The sequence below is a fragment of the Buteo buteo genome, chromosome 21 (assembly GCF_964188355.1).
Source record: "Buteo buteo chromosome 21, bButBut1.hap1.1, whole genome shotgun sequence".
NCBI lineage: Eukaryota > Metazoa > Chordata > Aves > Accipitriformes > Accipitridae > Buteo > Buteo buteo.
The window spans coordinates 23,341,586-23,366,597 of NC_134191.1; the positions used below are offsets into that span (position 1 = coordinate 23,341,586).

Below are 25,012 nucleotides of genomic sequence, written 5' to 3' on the forward strand. Positions count from 1 at the left end.
TCCAAAAATTAAGTTGTTTCTATTTAATTTACAAACATGACAGCTTGTTTTACTCACAACCATGATGAAAATATATAATAGAACTTGATCAAGGAATATGATTTTAATAGAAGTTTTCCATGAGACAAACTTGCTCTACTTGCAGGCAATAAAATGATGGAAATCTAAATTTCCACCTTTTGCAACCTCTTTGAATATTTTTGACAGATCTTTTGAGAAGCCTTTTTCAAATCTTTCCTAAAAACCAATCCGGTAGGTTAAGCTACCCAGTGAAGTGTTCTACCCAGTGGAATCAATTATCTCTGTCTCCATCTGTTGATAGGAAAGACCACTGCCGAAACTTCTGCTGTCTCGATTTGCAAAACTCTGCAGGTGGTTGCTCAGTGCAGGCTATTTTATACGTGTTTCTGTAGCAGCATTTGTATATGAAACAATAATAGTAAAACATCTGTTGAAAGCAGCACATCAAGTCATGATATGAATTGTGATGAACTAAATTCTGTGTAGAATATTACATTGTGCATGAGTATTACCGTAAAATGCAAATGTTTACAGTCATGTTAGCAGTTGAAGCTAAGGAAAATCATATTAGGAAAATGTTATTTCAGTCCAGCTCTGTTGAGACCCTGTTGCATTATCCACAAAAGAACAAGGAATTTATTATCCTTAATGGAAGAAATTGGTGCACCAGAAACACAATATCCATAACATCACAAAGAGCACAGAATTCCCAGCTATATACTAGTTCTGTTTGATTTAAAAGAAAGGAGTGGCACACCAGTAATAAACCACTAAATGATGCAGAAGTAAAGAGGACAGTACATTAATTATTTTGAGACTAGAATAGCAGAACCTGAAGTGTTTCATTTCTTAACACTCTTCTCATATGTTTTAATACCTTCTTCACTCTTCACCCACAGGGAAGTTCAGTACAATTACATTAAGTTCAGTAGAGGCTGGGGTCAAGGAGCCCTTACTATCTTCAGCTATTTAGAGATCTGGTTTGATTTATTTCCATTTTTCCTATTTTTCTCTTTATCTTATTCATTCTTCATCCCCTGACTCTTTATATGATTTGACTAGAGCCAAGCAGTTTTCTCCAGTTTTATTTTTCTTTGTTCAGAGAGAAAACTGAACCAAATGTGAACATAGTGTAAATAACAAAAAGTATTACCTCCAGAGAGAAAAGCAAACCGTTATCAAATTACCTATTCTTGGGCTTCCATAAGAGCAGTCACAGTTCTATTACCTTCCATCTGTTGGATTTACTTTTTTTTTAAAGCAAACTGTTATGATGAGCAGCAATTTGTTTCAAATCACTGAAGCTTTTATGATGGCCAGACAATACAGTTACTTGATTTGATCTTAACTGAAGGAGAGTGCAATTAATTGGGAAGGATCCCATCATGGACTTATATGGAAATCTAGAATTCAGTATTAGTCTGCTTATTAAGAGAAGTAAACTTCTCTGCACTCAATTTGAGGTGTGGACCTTATCTCTAAATGACTTTCTCCTTTGCACAGTCTCATAGAAGGTCACCTGAAGTATAAACATTGACTGGGGGAAGAGGAACAGGGCCACAATTTGTAGGTTTGCTACAGCTTTGTATTGTCCTTCAGACTCCTAATGCAAAAGCTACTTGCATTAGCCAGGCCATGTTCATACCACCAAGTAACATTACCACTAAGAATTTTCTTTCTGTCACAGTCCCTTGGCACTTACTTGCAGGAACATATTTTTCTTCCTTAAGTCTGGAAGGAAAGACTGCCTAAAAAATAAACAAATTAAAAGACCCCACTAAATCATTCTGCATGAATGAGGGTAAATACAGAGTTTCAGTATTAGTATCTGATGATCCCGCTGAACTGGTGCAAAGCAAATCACTCCCTGGTGTAATTAGATCTATACTAACAGACAGCAGGAGTAATTTAAGAACAGCTTGCCTTAAGAAGGTTGCTAAATGATCTAATGACCCCTAAAACCATATGTGCTGCATTTCTTTCTCTTAGGAAGATATTTAAATAGGGGATAAATGGCAGCTATGGCATCATATGACCATAAAGCTGACGTACCCAGATTTGTGGAATAACATCTGATAGAAGCCCAGATCCTAAATATACTCAAGAGATTAGCCTGACTTTCTCTCTGCCTAGGGCAAGGGAGTACAGACACCCTGGAAAAAGTCTGGACAGGATTTTACTATATGCCTCTTCAATTGTTCACTTTTCCAAACTCTTACATCAGGTTACTCTAAATAACATAAACAGAGCAATACAGCTTGTCAATAAACAAGTAGTATATCTGTGTAGATACTAATTGAGCATCTTCTGTAGTCTACATTAGCAATCATTAAGGTTTTTTCTGTTCATTCAGAAAGTTTGTATGCACTTTGACAGCCATCAATGACTACAAACAACATCTAAGTAGTTATTCTTTACCACTTACACTGTCCATCTGCCTGAAAGTTCTTTTAAGTCATAGTCCCTAGTAAGCAATTACTTTTGATATTAAAATTTTTATTGAGTTATTGTTGTGACTTAAAGGAAAATTAGTCAGGCAGCAGCAAGATGCCTTCTTAAAAATATTGGCAGAGAATCTAAAACATTGTCATGAAAACTCATAAGGAGCAATGAAAAGTATTGCTGGGACATATACACATCACAGAACACAAAACAGAATACCTTTTAAAGGTTATATAAGTCAAAAGCCATTCTTAAAACTGCCATGTTAAAACGATTTTTGAAATCCTGAAGGTATTGACCCCTTTTCCAGCAGTGGGTGTTGGTTCTCTGAATCCGAGCGACATCTTGTGGCTTCTTCGCTTGTGGGAGAACGGGTATTGAGTTACGTATGATTTAGTATTACAACGTATTACATCGTATTACAGAAGCTGGGTCACATTAAAGGAGAAATTTGGTATACATTTTACAAATACTAAATGCTCCCTATTTGAAAATTTCTCATCATGCTGTTGTAATATATTTATTTCATTTATTTTCATTATGTTAATATGAAATATATTTTGATGTACAGCATTAATGTGTACATATATATAAGCGTATATATACATACAATGTTTAGCTGTGTATGTTTGAAAGAGGAGATGCTTATTTTAACCAAAGGGTTTTTTATCCTTTTAGTTATTTTATGTTTGTGAAAATATAAGAAAAACAGCTGTTACCCTTTTAGATCCTAATATAAATGTATGGAATTAAGAAAAGCAGAAGAAAATAAACATGTATGGACCTTGAGCTCACCACATCCTGGTAAAAGGCCACATTTGAGGCACACTTCATTCCAGCTAAATTTACAAGAGTCAAGTTTATCACAAGTATAAAATGATAGCATATATTTTACTACACCAAGGATATTTTGTCCATCTTTGAAAAAGACACCTATTCAGGGCAGATACTGTGTTCTTCATGTAAGTGACAGAGATCACAACAGAGGCAGAGACTCAGACTTTAACTGCTGGATGAAGGATGCCTATATATTTAAACCAGCCACTATTTCATTACACAAAGCTTGATTTATTTTAAGCATTTGAACTTGGCATTTGGGTACTGTAATATATTAAAAACAAAGTTCATGCAGGAAAGTAAAACCTAAGATTTTAGTATTGACAGTAATTGAAAAACAGTAGGACACAACATACAAATGTTAAGCAGAGATTTTACTAACAAATCGGTCATGAGAGTTAAGATAACCGATTTTAAAATACTTATTGAGATCCTGTACCAGTAGATGGAGTAATTATTAAGGGATGTATGTATGTATTGCTCAATTCTGCTGCTTATTTAGTCTCACTTGTGAACAGAAGTAACAGGTAAATAGCTTGCTGGATCTTTGCTAGTGATAAATGTCTGCATAAACACTCTTGGTTGTTAGCTGCAAGTGTATCCATTAAATGAGGATGATTAAATCAAAACACTAATACATACTTATCTTAGCTTGTTTTGAGATAATGTGCCAAGAACTAAACAAGTGTGCCTTTACAATGCCCTTTTTAAAGGGATCTGATGACGTTTAGACTGTAAGAGAGAATATACTATGGCGCATATATTAAAGGTTTAGGATTATTTGGTCAAAATTTCCACTGACATCAACAGAAATTTGTCCAAATTAAATAAAAGGTTTCAGGATGTGGCCTGATAGTTTTTTTTTATTTCTGAATACTCTACATTGAATGCTTATTACCATCAGTGTACCTAGAAAAATACATGATCCCTGCAGACAAGCTGAGCAAAGCTTGATGAGAGAAAGAGTTGCTCACAAAAGTACTCGTTAGAAGAGAAGCCCAAAGGAAAAAAACCCACAGGCAAACCAACAGAGCTAAGCTTCAGGGCCAGGATGATTAGGATGACTTCAATTGTCTGTAGAATATAGTGCTTTAGCCTTAGTGCTAATAATTTTATAATATAGAAGGCAACAAAACGCTAGCTAAAACTGAAAAACTTAACAAGTATTACTAGTTAATAGACACTTTCCCCATTTATTTTAAACATAATAACAATACTGTTCTCTTTTTGTCTTCATTCACACAATAAAATTATGCTTTTGTTAACTTTTTAATCTTCCACCAGATGATCTTCTGATCATCTCACAATCTGCCTATTGTATTGGCAGAAGCAGACATTTTCTTCGAGAATTCTGAAACTCCATGGCGACTACCCTCAAGAACAAAGAAAATATTTAATTTTTTAAGTAGTCATGAGCCCACCACTATAGAGTAGCCTATATGTTCTTAGTAGACTGCTGTGAGAAATAGCTTTTCTGTCCCACAGGCATTTTGGGGGAGACTTCAGAAAATGTCCTCATTCCATTATAGAGCCTTTTCAAAATTAGAACAAGGAAACCAGTAATCCCATCACTATAGAACAGGTAAGAGCTGCCACATACATAAATAGAAAAGGAGAGTCTAAGTTAGATCTCTCTGTTTTCTCGTAGTGCTATAATTACTATCATATAACATCCTTTAGGTTTTTTTATTTTATCTTATTTTACATCTATTTTTGCTCTCTGATTTTGTTTATTTAAGCTGAACCTAATAGAAATATCTTTTTTTTTTGGAGGCTTTCCTTGGTCTCCTTTCCTTCCGCACTGTGGTGGGTGTTTCCCCTCTACCTTTTTTGTTATCATTCTCTGTCTCCACTTGACTTTTTTATTTGATTTCTCTGACCTTTAAATCATAACCCGTTAAGCAAAGCTGTTTGGCTTTACTCCATGTTTAACTTGCAAGGATTCTGTCCCTCTCCCCAGCAGTCATTGCCACAGTTTATTTTGAATAAGGACCATGTGCTAAATATGCGTTAAAATTTTTAAACAAGGATAAGCACCAAGAGAAATTAAGGAAAAATCCAAAACAGAGCTGCTCATTTTTATATATTCTTGATTTGTCCATAGGAAAAAAGAGGCAACTGCAGACACTAATCTGGTGGTGGATCAGGGCTCCGTCTGGCTAGCTGCCAGTAGAGCAAGTTTGTCTTCAGCTGCTTCAATATCATTTCCCAGTATCTCTCAACTCCTAGGAGAGACTCGGGAAGCTTGTCCGAGTTCAGACCAACCACCAATACCTCCTCTGTGTGGCTGTGTACTTGTGCTGCACCAGGAGGAGCAAGAAGAGAAGCACATGCAACCACTGACAGAGAGGTCTTACACTTTGTTCATATACTAGAGTTCTGAACTTTGCTATTGTCTGGGGGAGAGCTCAAGTGTTTTGCTCAGCGCACCACCTCTTTTCCGTGCATTCTCCCACTTCACTGTTCTGTATTAAGATAAAATGGGGTTATAAGACTGGACTTGAGTTAGCTCCACCATCTTTTTTTCCAGACTTTCTTGTTTCAAAGCATAAACTTCAATTCTGAACAGATCCAGTAATGATGGATCTTTGTGGCTCAAGATGAAGTTCTGCAGATCTTAATCTCTTCCTGTTCATGCAAGAATCACTTGCCATCCCATTAAAAAAAAAAAAAAAAAAAAATCTGCTTTTTTTTTTTTTAAGACTGGAGGAGCAGATACAGCGTAGCATCAGCCAGGGTCAAAGTCCCTGGGTTCAAGGTTCAAAACCTTCCTTACAACTTCAAACAACAGCACAGGATTTTGACACTATCAAGCCCCAAGGGGTACCTTATCCTCTATGTATATAGAGGTATCTATGTACACTGAGAAAGGTGTAAGGAAGTTTAACTCTCCAGTAACTGGACAGTCTTCTAGATACATTGTACCACTTTCACTTGCCTGTCTATCTAACTTACAGATCTCTTCCTCTGGTACAAACATGCCTACATACACATTTTAGTCTCCGCTGCTTTAGCACGCAGGGGGAGCTCTCTCCTATCACATAGCCCACATTCCTTCCTTGTCTTTGGGGAGCAATTTTTTCGCTGGAAGAAACTGCCTGAAAGCTGCTGTGCAACTGCATGCTTTTAGTGTTCCCTTTTCAAAAACAGAAGTTGAAATCTGGCTTCTTTAAGCAAGAGCTGCAATAAAATAAGACTGCCTCCTTGTCTGTTAGAATTATTGATTGGCTATGGAAGGGGACCATCTAACTTCAACAAGAGATGCTGCTTTAGAAATTCTGTTTCCCTAATAAGTCGACATCCTACTTTTTCTCTAGAAACCTCCTCTTTGGGGGGTGGGATTATTTTTGTTCAGTAGAATAATAGAAAATAGGGCTGGAATGGACAACGGGAGGTCACCTCTTTCAGTGTCTCGGAAGATACTGGAGTGTACCTTGTAAAAGCAGTGAGTCCATACTAGGGCACTCATTTTTAAGACTGTGTAAAAATATTCAACAAGGAAACTATTCCTTAGGAAGTAATTAGTTATCTAGCAACTGAAAACAGTTAGTCTATAAAATCTAAGTTAGAATACTTTTTGATATTTAAAAACAAAAACTGCTTCAGTGCATTTTGTAAATACTATTCCAAGTAAAAATTATGCTGTATATCTTGTTTTCTACTCTTAGCAGTCACTTCCCTTCCCATTCAGAGGAAGATCTTAACGGGTTTTGCACGGGTAGCCTGCAAAGTTGGTTGAGCAATAACAACAGCTGCTCTAAATTTTTTAATTCTTTATCACAACTTCAACATGAAGAAACTCTAGGCTGGCACTAATTTTGCTGAGAGTATCTTTTCTATACAGATTTCCTCAGTGGAGAAGGGCAAGACTGAACACTGGTATTCCAAAAAACTGTAAAAAGCAGGAGCCAACTCTCCTCTAGCTGCCCCCTTTGCACTAGACAAAGTGAAGGTGGCTTCTTTTTAAGGTGTGCCTTGCCACTGTAACTAGGCCTGTTGCACTGCCTTTCTCAGTCCACAGGGAATATATAATACAATAAATAGCAAAACCTCTGTAGTCCTATTCAGTGACAGTGGCAACACAGTGAAGCAGATACATCACCTATGCCACATTCACCCGAAACAGGGTAAGATCTGAACCAGCAACCAGCAAGTGTCCCTGCCATACTCACTACACATTAAATGCATAAAGCAGTAAGCAAGAAGGTGTTAAGGAGTTTCTTATTTTTGGATGCTCCATATCAGAAAGCCACTTCAAGATCTCACTGCTTTGCTAAATTATACAATATGTACTTATTTCCAGCCCTGTTTTATTCAGTTTATACCCATTTCCTGGTTTGCATTGTCCTTTAGTCTAGCTGGTTTTCTGCCTAGTTCTTTACCAGTACAATATATTTATAAAAAGCAACTGTACTGCTTTCAGGCCTTTGTTTTGCTAAACTAAGCAAGACATGTTCTTCCAAATGCTGTAGGTATAGACTCTTCCATCTGCCTGGTCAGTTTAATAGCACTTTTCAGTGCCAGATCAGCTTACATTCATCTTTCTTGAGCAGGGGTGATGTAAATGATATACAGCTTCATGCCTAGCACTTCACTGAAGGTGTGATAAGATTTTGGTTTTTTCACTGCACAAATCTTTCCCATTAGATTTCAGTTAGTGAGCTCTGCATTTCTGACAGATACATGTTATTAGTCCATAAATAAATTATTTTGGACATTGCATTTAAGTTTCTTTTTTCTTTTTGTTTTTAAACCTCACTCATCAATTTCATTCTTTCTTTAGGATATTTTGGTCCTGTAGTCTTCCAGCTCTGTATCATCTACAGGTTTTAGTAGCACACACCTAATTTTTTGTGCCACCTTAATTAATGAAAATTCTACTTGAGTTCCACATCCCAGTTATATCCTTCCCATTAGGTTTTTTTTTTCAATAACTGCCTATCTCCTCAGCAGCCACTTCCTTACCCACAATGTAATTTCTGTAGCGTTAGTGCTTAACCTTCTCCAGTGTAATTTGTACATTTCCAATTGTTAGAAATATCTGGTATGGAATTCTGTATTTCATGAGCCAGCTGGTTTTGACTTCCAAGATGAAGAATAACTGCTCTGACCAATATGAGCCCAGGAAGATCTTTGATTTTTACCTCCATCTCATTTTTAGTTTTTATCCAACCTGCCGCCTTGCCCTTGCTCCTGTATTTATCATAATCCATGACACTTCAAACATTCATTTACTGTTGACACCCTACTTAAATTATCCCAATTACCTCTCTTCTTAGCAATCACATTTTTTCTTAGTTCTCCTGTTACTTAATTGTTTTGCTATTTATTCTTGTTCCTTTATGAGATCTAACTCAGCTCATATTTTGGCAATTCTCAGTTGATCCCTCTACTGCTTGACCTGAAAAACATGGCTTTCCCTTCAGATATTGAAATACCTATAAAAAGCTTCTATCATTGCATTACAAAGAAAACCAAACGAAATCCAAAACCAACCATACGTGCTCCAACTATAGTTCACAAAATCCTTAAACTCAGCCAAATCAAAATCAGTTTTTGCTGGGACTCAGTTTAGCATCTCTTTTGCCCAAGGGCTATTTCCCTGCCAAGTTGCTGCTTTTGCTCCCACCCATTTCAACATTCTTCAGACTATTCAAAATTCAAGTATATATGAATCTAGTCTGCATTTATATAAATATACAAGGTAGAAGAAGAAGTAATACCACTGATCAAATTCTAATACAACATGCTTTGAAGAAGAAACAGTTCTTTCCTCCAGTTCTACCCCTAAAGTTCTAAGGAGACTGTTTCAGTTAAGTGTGGAAAGGAAGGAAGTGCTACAGAGACATCTAGAGACACCTACCTTCCAGTCAGGTAGTGGGGTTTCTGCTCTGGCTATAATTAACTTAGCCAATATTCTTAAAGAGCGTTATGCAACGAAGCATCAATTGGTATACCCAGAGTTGAGAAATCACTATAGTATACTTGCAGTATTCATGCAGCTTAGAGGTTTCCACAAGTAAAGTTGTATTTTTTTAGAATAGTTATATAAACAGTAAATCCCCTTTGAACAGGAGAGATTCTATAAGCAGTTCTAGATAATGTTACTATCAACATCAGCAATCCCTTCTCTTTGGGGAATTTGGAAGTGATATGAAAGTTGTGTTCCATAAAATGAAAACCGAAAGGGCTCCTTACGACAGCAGTTACCACACCTCACTTAGGTAATCCTAAACCATACTAAACACTGTCATTTCTAGCTTCTGTACTACTAATATTGCTCTTTAGCCCTGAGCATCCAAATAAGAATCAGTTCAGGGTCATTTTCCATTATATATGCTGCATTCTAATTCTCGATTCCTGCAATGTTTGAACTAAGCAATAGGCAGGTTTGTAGATCAGAACTGCAGTACAGGAAAACATGTTTGTACTAAAAGAAAGTGGTAGGAGGGTGAGCTTCTAGGCTGGGCAACAAAGGGAAAAAAAAAAAAAAAAGAACAAGAGGGGTGAATACATCTGCAGGACAGGTCTAGTCCAGCATCTCTGTTCAGAGAGACTGTGTTGCCTATAAGGAGTTAGCAGCTCTTACAATTACATTGGCACACCACCTTGGAGAGGTGAGAAGTAACAGTCTGTAGTTAATTTGCCAACAACTGGTGTTTTAGAAGAAGCCTGGATTTTATTAAAGGCCTTGGCTCAGGACAGCAAACAAGACTGGTTCAAAGCCTGTCTTTAATATAAAGTATCAAGGTTTCTGACTGTCTGAAAGAAAGACTCTTGAAAAGGACTGGATTACTACAGACCATTGAAAAACCATGAGTAAGATTTCTCAATTAGGAATGTAATGCTAATTAGTCTTTTTGGGTCAGCCTGGGTGGGTTGGCTAATTAGCAAAAGTAATATAACCATGTGATTGGCCTGGAGTGTGGGTGAGGTTCCTGGAAGCACCAGGTGATATCTGGTGAAAAAAAGGATGTGTGGGTGGTAAAATCAGGACAGCTGCAGTCAGTGACTAGAGAGGGGGAAATACATTTTCAACAGAAAATGCACAAAGGCTCTAAACTTTCAGAACAGTTGAGGTAAGGATTAGCAAGCTTCTATAAGGTTTATTGAAAGCTTAATTTAGGCTAAAATAATTTCTTTGTAAGATGGAGAGATATGCAGATTGCATAAGTACTGATGTTGTCGTGTCAAGTCAGTTAGGTGGTGTGTGTGATAAAACCCAAGACTGTTTCAGCGCAAGAACAAATGGCAGATTTGCTTCAGCCTCAAGGCATGGAGGAGACAGAGGCCGTGCAGATGTTTTTTTAACATTGAAGTAGATGTGAATTTAAACTGCCAGCCTGTGTTTTCACTTTCTAAACAAAAGATGAGTTTTACCTATATAAGCTTTTACTTTTGTTTTAGTAGAAAAATAGCAACACTGATATCCTCCCTAGTCATCCTCTGCTGCTGCAGAGAACCGTACAGATTGGTTTATGGCCCTTTGTAAGGCTAGGAAGTCTATCACACAGCAATCGTAGTCATGTTCCTTGTAAAATACTATGCATGCTTTCTAACAAAAGTCACATGATCTGTTTGGTCCTCCAGAAAGAAACTCTTGGATGTCCTTAAGCCCAAATACTTACACTTTTCCTTTAAGGACACACTCCACGCATGTGTCACACTACCCCACCAAAGGAGACACAGGCTGCTCTCTCTAACACGGAGCACCCAAATGCCCCGAAGGCGTACAGAGGAAGGTGCCAGGTGCATCAGAACAATGGTACTAGAAAATGAAAGGAGTTAGCTCCTCTAGGGCAACTTTTCAAGGTTTCCACTCTGGGCTAATTTCCCCAGTATCCAAGGAGTTACTGATGTAAATGTATACTGTTTCAGTGAGCTCCAATGCATTATACTGAGTGGATACCACAAATACTTAACGTGACTGAAACATGCATGGGATAGAATGTCAACTTTTACATGTGGTTCAGAAAATTAGAGGAAGAAGAGAAACAACACAGAGAAGACTTTAACCCACACTAAAGCACTTTAAAATTTTCCGGTGGCTGCGTCTTTCCTTATGAAATTCTCTTCTTTCCTACATAACCCCATCCTTACAATGATGGTTGCCAAGGACTATGTAACTGGGTCAGTTAACACAAGGATCAGATTTTGCCTCATTCATTTTGTATGTATCATTTTTTCTCCTCATTTGGTCTTCTGAAGGTTGGTAATTCTGAATAATTAGCGTTTTGGACCTGTCCTATGTGCTTTTATTTATCTAGCTAAAACAGCTGCATACGACAGAGTATTGTTATAACATTTTAAAAGTGTAACTTCTAGATTGCTGTGCAGGAATTCACATCCCTATGAGTAAGATTTATTTCTATAGTTCTAAGATCAAATACAAATCTATCAGAAAAAAAACAGTAAGCTTTGCAAGAAACATGTTTAATTAATTTTACATTTAGTCTTTAATACATTCTGGGATTTTTCCTCTTGACAGATGGCAATTTAATTTCTGGATCTTTAAAAAATCCCCCAAGCTATTATGTCCAATGATTCAACATATTTCACTTTTCAAAATATTAGACATGGGCCTAAGACAAACTTTGGATTCAAATACTAATGTTCCCAGAGGGTGTTCTGCTCCAAGGTTTTGGTTCAGGCCCATCTTTTCCTCTCGACAAGTATACATTTGAAAAGGACACTGCCAAATAAATCTCCTGTTTTGAAAAGTTAAGTATTACATGTGTTTCTAATAACATGTCAGATGGAGTAGCATGAAGTAATTTCAATTATTTTTATTATTTGTCTGTGGTTTTTGCTTCCTTCTTTCATTTTGCTTAGCAAAACAGCTAACCTAGAGTAGTCCATCTCCCTTCCCATTTACAGTCAGTGAATCAAAGTGAAACTATCACTAGCAAAAAATCCTGCTGTGCTAGTGCTTCCAGGTACAAGTGAATGTAATTAAAAATAAATTATTTCTTAAATTATACAAAGGTATCTGTTGAAGTCCATTTTCTATTCAGTCTATCCTAAAAAAGAGAGCAGAAGCAATGAGATACAGAAAAGTCGTTCAAGGTGCTAGGAACTGAAGGAGAAAGACCATACACAAATGGAGGTGAGATTTGAGAAGGCACTCCTTATATCATGATCACATGCTGCAAAGGAAAAACCATTTTTTTTTCAGAACTCAGCTTTGGATTAGTCCAGGATTCATATATCATGTCAGACAGCAACTAAATTAGAAAATGTTATCTGGAATAAATTAAAAGTATATGTTCAGCCCCAACCAATAAAGAGATTTCTAATGAAAATAAAGACAAATTAGTGGAAAATTGGAACTAAGCTACTCTAATTTTCTTTCTCTTCTGTTTTCAAATGTATTTTCCAGAGCGGATCACTAAAGGAGCCAGAGCCAAACAAAATCCCACCTCAGCGACCACCACCTCAAGGTTGTTTACAGTACATTCTCGACTGTAATGGCGTTGCAGTAGGACCAAAACAAGTCCAGGCTACTTAGATAACTGAGACTAAAAGCAAGGGTTAAAGCAAAAATGACAAAAGAAAAGAAACAAACACACAATCTTAAAAGCAAGCATACCAGTTTTGTTCAGTTTTTGCATTGTTTCAGTGCTGACCTGGACTGTGTTTTTTCTATGCAGTGTCAACTATACCGTCTGGTTGTTTACTTGTTCATGTCTGTGCGTGTAATGCTTACCTACCTTTCTCTGTAAAATTTGTGATTTCAGGGCTGTTGTCAACAGTGTACAAAGAATGTGCCTCTCTAGAGCCCAGTGCAACTGTACATTATGGATGGTTAGACAGTATTTTTGGAGTATTATATATCGTTAAGTAAAATACCACCAAGGTTCAAATCCAAATACTTTTGCTTACTCAGTGAGTGTGTGCACACTGTATTCATAGCCTTTATTTTTTTGTGTGTGTGCATGATTAATAGGTAGGTGATCCAGATATATTTTTAAAAGTCTAGATTAGAATTTGCTAGTGAGGCTTTTGATTTATAATTTTATAAAGTTTGTTAACATTTGAGTTCTACTTATACGCAAGTGGAAGTCTAATATTTCAGCGACTCCATAAGATACAGTTCTTCCCAAGGAATATTTAAAATATCTTCTATTTTACATACTGGTATTCATATTTTTAGTAATTCTGCATTAAATTATTAGCTACAAAGCTATGTAAATGGGCCACCTATGTGCAATATCTCAGTGAAAGTGTGAGTATTTAATGTATCCTATTTCAATTAAGTAGTACCTTTTGTTGTCATTCTGAATTAGTAATCTATGGAGATTTTTAATGAAAACTAATGCAAATACTTTCAAAAATCTTACACTTACTGAAGAGTTAAATCCCAGGTTATTTGGTGAGAAGTACCTCAAGGACTGTTAAACTTCCTGTAAGAGCTCATTTTTTTCAAATACTGAGATGTTAGGAGATTGTAGACCAAGGTACCTTTAACCAGCTAGGGATCTTGCCCTTTGATTAGAATGCAAGACAAAATGTCAGCAGTTTTCTTCACCAACTCAGGTCTACTATTTTAAACTGAGAAATATCTAGATAGCTATAAAGAACATTCAGTCCCAGCGTTATCCACATAAATAGGGTTTATAATAACTGCTTGAAATCAAACATGCAAAAAGAATTGAGATGCCTGACAACTGCTAGATTTTCTGTAGGTAAATTATTTGCGATTTTTGCGTAACCAATTTATAATGTAGTATTACAAGAAATACACAGGCAGGCAGTTAATCTGTTGTGAGAAATCTAGCCTAGAATCACAAGCTACACACTGCTAGCATACCATAAAGCTTAGTTGCAAGTGAGCCACAAAACTATAATTTCAATCTTGAATATGTACAAAGATGAGTAGTGGCCATTAGTTTAGTGCAAACAATTTTGTTTAAAGGGAAAACAACCTTATGTTCTACTTCTGTTTTCCCTACAAACACTGGAAAAAATTATCAGTGAGAATCATCATTCTTAGTGTTTCTTTTATTTGTACAAGCTGGCTGGTAAGATGAGAATTAAGGTATGCATTATTAGCTATTTAAATGTTTGTGGTAAGTGCTACTGTTTACTACCTATCAGTAAATTACATGAATATTTTGCTTTAGTGATCAGCATTTGTCTGGGTCAGTGATCATCCCAACGATGGCATTGGCTATTTTGTTCTATATTAAGAAAATTCCACTTAGAATCAGGTTCACAAATCCTTACCTCCAGACACCATAAAAGTGAATAAACCATACTGCCCTGGGGTGAAGAAATGAATCTGATGATTGATTTTATTTAAAGCAGTTGGTATTTTTTGCATGTAGTAGTGCAAGTATTCACAAGTGCTTTTCACACGACATTTGTGAGTTGTGTGTGCAAAGAAGAGATGGGTGTTTCAGATAGGATTTCAGCTTGTTGACTGTAAAGGATTTACAAGGGCACACACTATTGCTACATACCACAGACAAGAAGCAAGCCAAAATGTCTCTCTGCATGTAAGCATGCTTAGGTGCAATGTTGTGGGTAACAGGGAACAGATGTTTTACAGTGTAGGCTTAATGTTCAGTTTTGTTGAGTTATTTTTGGTAAAAGTTTCTTTCATGATTGTTGCCTTTTGTACAACCCAGCTGCAAGAAAGTGAGCAAATGCTGGAAGTGTGACAGCAGTATATCTTTTATGTGAAATATCTTGTACAGCTTAATGTGCAATAAAAGAAAGTTATATCTGTCTTCAGTGTAAAGTTTCTGGCATTCAAGCCTGTATGTACAAGTGGGGAAAAGAAACCTTTCTGTTTTTCAATATTGAGTGAAAGGAGACTAATAAGAAAACGAACCTTATTAAGATGTTGCAAGACCATGTTATCACCTTCAAATATTTCCTACAAAAGTGGTTCAAATTAATAAACAATGAAGGCACATTCCTTAACATACAGGACGTGCTATTTATCTTTCTACACCACAACACACTGCTACAACTGTATTAAAACTTACTGAAGCATTAGTACGTGCTGTTCTTAGACACTTACACTGGAATTCATATAGTAACTGGAAAGCTAACTATAATAGCAATTAAAAAAAAAAAAATCATGTATTGCAGCAGTACTTCCAGATATGAAGGTTTTCTTTTAGAGACCTGAATAGATTAAGTCTTTTACTTGCACTAAATATCTATGTAAGATTAAAAATGCCCAAATGTTCAGAACATCTAGATAGTTGTCTTCTATAATATTTACTGTTAAGCAAAGCTCTTACCCTGACTGAAAGATATAAACAAATACCTCAGAATTTCATCCTGTCCTTTCTTCCCCTTAACTCAGATGTCCTGTGTGCCTTGTCACATGCAAGAATAAAGATTCAGTTATAACAACTATCAGCCCAGAAAACCACATTCAGACTTCTCATATGAGATAACAGCAGCATGCCCACTGATATCTGACACAGCACTATTTCAGTCAGAAAGCAGGAAAAAAAACTGTCTATGATGATATAGCATCTTTCAGCCATGGATTTCACAACCTAAGTCTCTACTACACATTGTAGTTTCACACTTGATACAGTATTTTGCCAGCATACTTCCTTCTCAGTGAAAGATCTTGGTAAAGAATTAGTAATGACTTTATGTGTTTCTTGTAATGTTCTTGACATATTTCACTAAGGGGTTAAATAAGTTATCAAAAGACTTTAAATTAGCTGGAAAATTTCAGTATAAAGTTTTTTTACTGCTATAAGAGGAATATTACAGAAATAATTTTAAAACTTTGGAGGAACAAAACTGCAATAACTACACAGAAAATAGTAGCTGTATTGCTGAAGTAGATATTACTGGTATATTCAATTATCTTGCAGCCTCTCCTTGAGCTGGGCCAAAATGATACTGAGTGTAACTCCATTGATTTGATCTGAAGTCAGTACTACTACTGCTGGGATAAATTTGGTACTTCTTAGCAATTTTAAGGATGAATCATAGGGGCTCCAAGCAAGTTATTAATGTACCAGCTGTGATTAGTAGTATTGACTACATGAAACTGCAGTCCATATTAATAGAGTTTTGCCTCAAAAGTAGAATTAATCACATTCAAGGATTATTTTAAAGTGTTGGATATGAAATCTAGTAAGAATTCTTTGATACTATAACATTATGAAGTTTTTCTTGTACTGAACCTAGGGGGCCCAGTGCAACCCCAAGGAATGCAATCACAAAGCCAGGAGCCATTGCAGCCACAGCGCATGTACCCCCCTGGGCAGTCAGCAAAGCCCTCAACTTCCCAGCCACAGCGTCCACCTGGACCTACAACTCAGCAACCACGTCCCCAGGCTCAAGGTCCTTCCAGCACCAGATTATCAAAGGAAGCAGAGCCACAGCCACCGCCTGCTCAACAGCCTGCTCCACAGCCAGCTCCACAGCCCGCTCCACAGCCTGCTCCACAACAGAAGCCTCAGTCTCATCCGCAACTTAAGTAAGATTTGCTTTATCCATTTTCTTTTCCCCTCATAACACAGGTTTGTTGTCGTAACTGTAATTTGGGAGTTGGTCTAATATTCAGAAAAAAAATGTACATATGTTCCTGAGTCTAAAATGAGCTTAAAACATTTCAAAAAGCTTATTCTCTGTTTATGATTAGTAAGACAGTATCATTAGTTATATCCTAAGCACTACACAAAATTTCATTTATTAGTTGTGTAATTTCTGCCCCAACTAGGTCTGAAAACTCATCATCTTTCTCGTATTTGTTTTCTCCTTTTTATGTCACTGACTCATGATCTGGGTGTGCTGTAAGCCTGCACAGAAAAGAGGAAGTCTTATCTATTTAAACTTTTAACCTTGCAGTCACTCAGACAACAGATTCCAGTTGCAAAAGGCCTATCATCTCAGAAACAATCCCAATGAACATGCTAGACCGTGACTGCCGAACTGCGTTTCTTTTACGGTTGCACTTCGTTCATGGTTATACATTGCTACTGACTGTACAGCACAAGCAATTCACACAGGCCCTTTCCAGAGAAGATGGCAGGACCTGCACAGAAAACTGTCTGTAGTTAGCTTGCTACTGGAAGATTCCTTAATGCACAGCATGCTATTGTTGCTATATCTAGCCAGCTGCGTGCTACAGTAAAGAATATGGAAAGGATCTGTAGCTATATCCCCTCTCACAGCTTAAACCCAGTGAACAAAAAACATGGGGACAGTATTAGCAATGATTTGCTGTTTTTTCAACATAGTGATCCTGACACACACTATTGCCGGTAGAGTCACAGACACATTCTACTTGTTTTGGTAAGTACAAAGACTGGCATGTAGTCTTTGTTGCATCCAAGTAACGCAGATCCCCTTTTTTCACCCACTCATATGCTACTACTAGTGTGAACCAATTCTGAGTCCTCACCTGAGCACAATTCAGTGGAAAAGATGTGTTAGGTGACAATATGCAAAGATGACAATATTTTCCTTGCCTTCCTAGGACAGTGTATTTCTTTATTCTGTTTTATAATCATAAAACTCAGAGTAATTCATCCATTATTTAAGTATACGTAGAGAGTAGGGAGGTCGATTTTCTTAAGCAAGATGGAAACCACTTTATGGTTTGAAACTTAACTCGGGAACTTCTGACATTTAGGAAAAACAGTTAAGAACAGGTACAGAACAACTGTACCACATACTGTTTCCCAGATTTCTCCCTTTCCTTTAGCTCCTTGCTCAAATCTAGATTCATTTTCCTCTTCCACAAATGGAAGAGAATAGTCTCTATTTAAAATAAAATAAAAAAGGAGAAATTAAAGTTTTTAAGATCCAAGCCATAATAAGAGTAGTGTTTCTAACTTTCAAGAAGCAGTTTTAGGTCCACACCAAGACTCAGATCTCCTGCCTGTAGGATTAACTCTATCTATTTGCATGTGTATGCTTTGTATTCACCCACATGCTGTTGCCTAACCTGTATGTACATGTTATTAATCTGTGAATAAATATTTAATTAGGCTACTTATTGTGTTACTAATCAAGTCAAGTGCTGCTTCCCACCCTCCCTCTTTCAGTGAGTACAAACAAACATTTATCAGTCTATTCTCATTAGCACAACTATAATTTATGAAAAACCTAAAACGCCTGTAGCACTGTTTGCTGTACATTATTAGTTTAGAGGCAGAGAAGTTGCAAACCATGAAGAGTATAAGACAATCTGAATAAGAAAAGCATTTCAGTTTTACTATAGCCAAAATTGAAATCCTATTATTGTACTGAGATAAAAATGAAATCAGTTACCTAGTTTTACTAAGGCATGGATGTCTTTGTAAAAAGATTATAACTCATTCATTTTTTCTATTTAAATTCAAGCCTACATTTTAAATATTATTTCATCTGACAAGTCATGAGTCTAAGTTTTAAACCTCAGATGTTTTCCTTTTTGTATGTTATTTTACTTATGGTTACAGAAACTTGTGCTGTAGTTACATGATAGCACTAAAAACAGAATAACATTGCTAGACTAACTGCTCATAGACAAGAAAAATTGTATCTGCTTTAGGGAATTTTTTTAAAGATATAAAGTGTCATTAAGCCTCCATTAAGGATCAAATCCTAAATATATATATATAGAGAGAGAGAGAACACATTACCACTTTAGGATTCATTCTTCAAACTCTTGCCAATATACCTAATTTTTCTTTGGGCATAACAGTTTGCAGCCTTGAAGAACACAATTATTAATCATCCTGTGTTGGGTGGTGATTTGGATTTAGCATGCAGGCCCACTTTTTCCTCAAGTTCTAATTTACATCATCCAATTTACTGGAATACAATGTTTCAGATCTGTAAAAAAAGCAGTGTGTTCTCTAAAGAAAACATTATCCCACTTCTCAAATCAAAGTTCAGAAGGAATGTGCTGTGTTGCAGCAGCTCTGTATGCTACATCTAACTAAATTGCTTGTGTTGAATGTCCATTTTGTTCACATGTAAACTGTCTACATCTCATGGATGTTTTTCCTTTTCTTGTTATTTATAAAAGTTATATGTAGATGGAAACTGGTAGACAATATGAACATACAAAACATGTTGCATTTTTGTCTTGCAGCAAGTCGCAGTCTTTGACAAATGCCTTCAGTTTCACAGAATCATCCTTCTTCCGATCATCTGTGAATGAAGATGAAGCAAAAGCTGAAACTATTCGAAACTTGAGGAAATCCTTTGCTAGTCTCTTTTCTGATTAGCCAGCTTCATCTAAATGCACCTAGCGTATAGTCTAAAAACTACGTGAATGTTACATAGGTTTTGTTTGCCCTGTGACAGTACCCTTCTCTACTGTGCTAACTGTTGTATTAAGCAATATGCTAAACTTACAAAAAAAAAAAAAAAAAAAAAAAAAAAAAAAGGAGGACTTTGATGGGATACCATTCAGGAACATGTATAAAAATCTATAAAGAAGGAAGGGTTCTATTACTAACACAGAATGCCAAATTCTAAGGTCCTTATCCATTGTAATATTGTGGCCTTACTGTGACTGAACTATATAATCCTATTTGAGACTCCTTTGTAGAATTGTGTTAATAAAGCATTGAGTAATGGGTTTCTCCTTGCTTTACCCATTTCCAATGCATTGCAATGCATGTGTATTTTGTGTGTAAATGTTTTGTACTGCAAAAGTATAGTCTTGACTTGTTCTTGCCTCCTAAATTTAGGAGGCAGTTCACATTGACATTCTTGTAAAGCCACATATATAATGTAAGAAATTGAAGCAGTTTCTTCCTCCTTATACAATCTTTCCATCAGCTGGTTGTAGACTTCTGATGTATTGCTGTTATCAGTACACTAACTTAATGTCATAAATAGAGTGTATATGTACTACTGTATCTCCATATGTCTATTTAAATTTATTTCCAAATTGTAACCATAACTGGGTTTAGTTGCAAAGAATATGCATGATGTTACCCTTATTTTTGTGAACACCTTCTAATAAATGTAAAGTCCCATGCCTGATTTAAAAAAATGTCTTCTACAAAGCTTGTTTCAACATCAATATATATTGTCTGTTTTGACTGATATCAAAAAGGTAGCTTTATGGTTATAAAATATTTGGACACAAACCACAACTGTAAGAAAATAAACTATCACAAATAATTCCCTTTTTGAATCAGCATCATAAAAAATTATTAATTCTAGGAATCACATTTACATTCTCTAATAAGTTATGTATTTTAAAAATATTTCCCTAACTTGCAAAAATAGAATTGAGCGCAGACTTAAGGTAATAGCAGCATTTTTTTTTAAATTATCTAAATCAAACTGAAGTTCATTAGTAATCTCTAGACTATCCATTTCCAAATGATTATCATGTCATTCTGCCTATCATGAATTATATGCGGCAGTAGTCCTTGCCAGGAAACAGTGCTAACAGGGGAAACAAGAAAAATTAAGTGTAATATTAGCATGTCTAAGGGAGAAAATGAGCAACACAACGTTAACTTAAAAAGCCTATGGGATTTGTAATGGGTTTGTAGGGACACATCTATTTTACCTCTTGTAGATCTGATAGATACGAAGTCTAGGTAAATCACAATCACCATTTGATGACATAAGTCCTTTCAGCAGTTATGGATTCCTTTGGATGAAGAGCCTGGCTTGGGCCAGGAGGTTGGCAATGAAGTATGGAAACTTTATAATCTCCAGTGATGTCAGAATTTAGTTCATACATTAACATCTGATAGCTCTCTGTTTGTCAACATAGTCTAAGTTGATGATTTTAGCATACGTATTTCCTGAAAAGCAGGCATGTCCACGTCACTCACAGGCAACACAAATGACACCCTTTTTGGACTGACAATGAGGACTGACTCAGTATCATAGTTGAACAATCAGGCCTAGAACAATGCTTTCCTCCAGGTTAAGACTAAAATGAATTTATGGGTAAGTTTGCACTGCGACATTACTAACGTTAAATACATAGCATTGCCAGCTATAAGGTGGAATCTCGGTCCCTCTGTTTGGCATATAACCCTTGTCTTTGTGGAACAGCCCTCACAGAAACCCTCTTACTGAATTAATGACAACTCTCTTTTCTTTCAGGAGGAATGTACTGTGTACAGAAGCCTGTAGTTCAGACAATGAATTCTGTGGCAAAACAGAATGATTTAACTGTTAATAGTTTTCATTAGTTCATAAATATCAGCTATACTTTGATTTTTTAAAGTTTTGTCCCCCTCCTGCCCCCCACTGGATTGAAACACCCTTCGTTGGGCTGCAATAACAACCCTGAGCAGTTATAGAGCCTTTCATGTCTGAGAAGCACTTTACTTTTAGATTAGAAAGATTAATCAAAGTTGCTAACGCAAATTAATTACCGCTACAGAGAAAGCATAGTAATTATGCATAGTTTGGCATGGTTCATGATTAGTACATGCCTAGTTTCAGCAATACTTAGTACAATATGAATTACAGGTAGTTCATTAGTCCAGGCACCAGATTTCGACTTGAGGCAAAGTTTCTTGCTCATATAAAATTCCCTCCCACCTCTTCCTGGGAGAAAACGGGTTTCACTACAGTCTTTGTTTTACCATCTGCAACAAAAAAAAAGAAAGAAAAGAAAAGAAAAAAGAGAGCAAGATGATGCAATCAAATCTGCATGGTGTATCCTCCCACACAATGTACATAACACATTGCCTCTCCACAATGCCAAAACTTCTTTATACCTCCAAGCGTGCTAAAGCGTGTGACATGCAAGCTGATGCATGCTCATGTTCCTTATGCAGTGTTTCATGGTTAAGACATTTTTAAGCAATCTATAACACATCTCCAAAATACTAATCAGAAAAAATCAGTTTTTATAAAAAGTCTATTCAAACATTTATTGTTCATTTTGTCCTACTTCATTAAACAGATTGTGCTTTGAATTCACGTGCAAGCTCTAAATACCCAGTTATCCAATGTAATGCTATCTCGGGTTGCGTAAATGGTAACACAGAAATAATTGGAGTGTCTGTGATAGTTCATCTTTATGAACATTAGACTAGGAACATAAGGTCTGTACTTCATTTGCACCTTTTCCGTGCAGATGCAGCTTATGATGCCACAGGTTTCTATGCACAGCACTCCATCTTTTTTTCATCATTCACTTATTAGTCAGGATAATATGAAATCTACAAAAGCTACCAATCAAGTTTAGTCTTAAGATTGAGATGGAGCCATTTTCTGACCATTAGGCCTGAAGCCAATTCAAAACGCTGAAGCAGATTTCAAGAGATTATAATTATGGACAAAGTGACTAATCTAGCTTTGAAACAACCACTAACTCTCTGGTAAAAATTAGTCAAAATAGTACTAAGGTACTCTGTAAATATTGTGTGTACTCTGTATACTTCCTACTCCGCAAGAACAAAGTCACTTCTCTGAGCCAATGTTGTCTCAATGAACTTATCACATACAATAAAGCTCCTATTTACAAAATTGAAAAAGTCAGTGCATATTGTCTGTGCATTGACATGGTGGTTGTCAGTATTTGGTTGAATACTACAAATAAATTTCCTAGCAAGTTGTCCATCAACAGCAGCTTCCAGTGAGGTTGGGTAGGAAGCAGGTGACTGAGTAAGTCCAACATAGCTATCTAGTGCCCTTTTAGATCTCGTATCGCAATGCCTATCTTGGTAACCAGGATAGCCACACGGGGGTTGGCAGGTATGATACAGGATCTGTGGAAGACCTGGGCTATACTAAAATGGCAGTTGGAGGCTAGGCAGGATATACAAAGGTGATATAAAATGGCACTAGTTGCCAATGTTTGGGACTAAGTTTCCTTTTATGTCTGGACACTCAGCTATCTTATCCTTTGTAACCATTCCGGCATGCAGTAAGAGGCAACTCAATTGAGCTCAGCCTTTCTTCTTCCTCTGGCAAAATAAAGCTGTTTAGCAAGACAGTGCTGCAAAGAAAGAAGCATTTGCAAATTTTGATCACTAGTAGAGCTTCTTTTTCCATACCAAAAATAACTAGAAGTGATTATTGCCTCAGAGTAATCTAAGAAAGATGATCTAAGCTGTCACATATGCCAGCACAAATGAGTTTAAGTTCTGAATGACAATACATGTCTACAACATGGAAATGCTTTTTATTAGACATACATTCCTAAACAAGCAATTTTTTTTTTTTAAGATGTTTTTAAAATCTCGTATCAAAAGTTTCAAAATAGGTACCTAAAATTAGTAGTTAGTTTTCCAAATGCAGATTCAGTCATGTAAATAAGCAGCCAAATTTGTAAAATCCTGTTTTCCTCATTTCCTCATTTCCTCTAATTCCTCAGATTTTCTAAGGAAGAATATTCCACCTCAAGATGATAGCTTGCATTAAGTTTCATGAAACATTGATTTGCTCATCTGTAGTTAGACTCTTGCAGCTCAAAAATTAATTCAAGAAAGAATGCAAATAAAATTTAACTTTTGTAAAAAGAGAAAGAATTCAAATAATGTCTAGAGTATCAAGTGAGTTCTTTAAGTTTAAAATAAGCCAAGAACAACAACAGAAAGACTATCCCCCTCTTTCACTTTAAGATAGACCAGGAGTAAAAGAAACACGGGTTTTTTTTCCCACAGACTATGTTACAAAGAATTAGAAAGAGAATCAATTAAAAAAAAAAAAAAGGCAGATTTTGTATTTTTTACTGGGACCGGAGTTTTGACTTTAATTAGCAGTAGCATTGCTCAGAACTTCCAAGGGTGAATGTGGTGTTTAAAAACTGATCCACTTCACATTACTTGACATTTAAGTTTCCCAGTACAGGATACATATTATGGAGGAGAAGGTACTTGGCTTTATGGCTAAAACTTTGCTCAATAAAAGTGATGGATCGTAACAGGTAACAGAAACTGGATAAAATGTAAGCTAACCTGACAAGACCAAGAATGGATTAATTGGGACCTTAACTCTATACACGTGGGTTTTGTTAGCATTTATCTCTCCTCCCAACCTTTTTTACTTTATTCACATGTGCCTGTTTTTCTGACCAATCCCAATCAGCCAAATTCTACTTTAAGGATTTATAAGCTCTGAGGAGTAGCTGAATTTCTGTTTAAAGGCAAGATTTTGAGTTGTTATTATTGTGTTGCACTGACCTATGCTTGCTGGCACCATGAAGATAGCTAGAGTAAGTAGTAAAAACATGAAAGCTGATTGTTCATGTTCTTCTCTTGCTTTCTTAACTAAGAATGAACATTTGGCAAAAGATTATGTAGATTTTAAAAGTACCTAGACAAGCAATACAAAAGAACTTTTGTCTATCCAGATGAGACATGAAAAGAAAGAAGTAGTACATATGGGCTGATACTTAACCATTTTTTAATTTGGGAGCTACTTCTCAAAAGTCTGTTGCAAGTGTGTGAGTGACAAGCACTTCTAAGAGGTAATCTAGTATAGGGGCTTAAAATTATGCAGCTAGATCTGCTCCATCAGTTACAGAATTACTGCAATACTGAAGAAACAGTAGACAGTACTTTAGATGCATGAAACTACAATTAACAAGAGCTGTGCTTCATTAGCCTGCCATGTGCCCTTTGGAGGCTGCAGCAAAACCTGAAGTGTGGTTTTGATTTTATTGTAACTCAGAACAGTGAAGATGATCACTCAGAGAATTAACGTGGTCCACGGATGTTAGATTTTTTTAGAAGTTCTGCTGTTAAGGAAAAACAGGATAAGCTGATGCTTCTTTTCCCCTACCCCTCAGGTATTTCACATAAAA

At 36.3% G+C, this 25,012-nt stretch overlaps 1 protein-coding gene across 3 annotated transcripts in view; it reads left to right on the plus strand.

Annotated features, from left to right (window-relative positions):
* Window positions 1–19,523, plus strand: part of SYN2 (synapsin II) — a 191,677-nt gene extending 172,154 nt beyond the window's left edge. For 2 of the 3 annotated variants that reach the window (XM_075053289.1, XM_075053288.1), the window contains 3 exons: window positions 12,680–12,740; window positions 16,468–16,759; window positions 19,367–19,523. In XM_075053289.1, coding sequence (XP_074909390.1) covers window positions 12,680–12,740; window positions 16,468–16,759; window positions 19,367–19,502 — 489 coding nt within the window. In that variant the 3' untranslated portion in view covers window positions 19,503–19,523. Of the gene's footprint in view, window positions 1–12,679; window positions 12,741–16,467; window positions 16,760–17,522; window positions 17,578–19,366 lie in introns of all 3 variants that reach the window. The other variant, XM_075053290.1, reaches the window with a different exon arrangement.
* The last annotated feature ends 5,489 nt before the right edge of the window (window positions 19,524–25,012 follow it).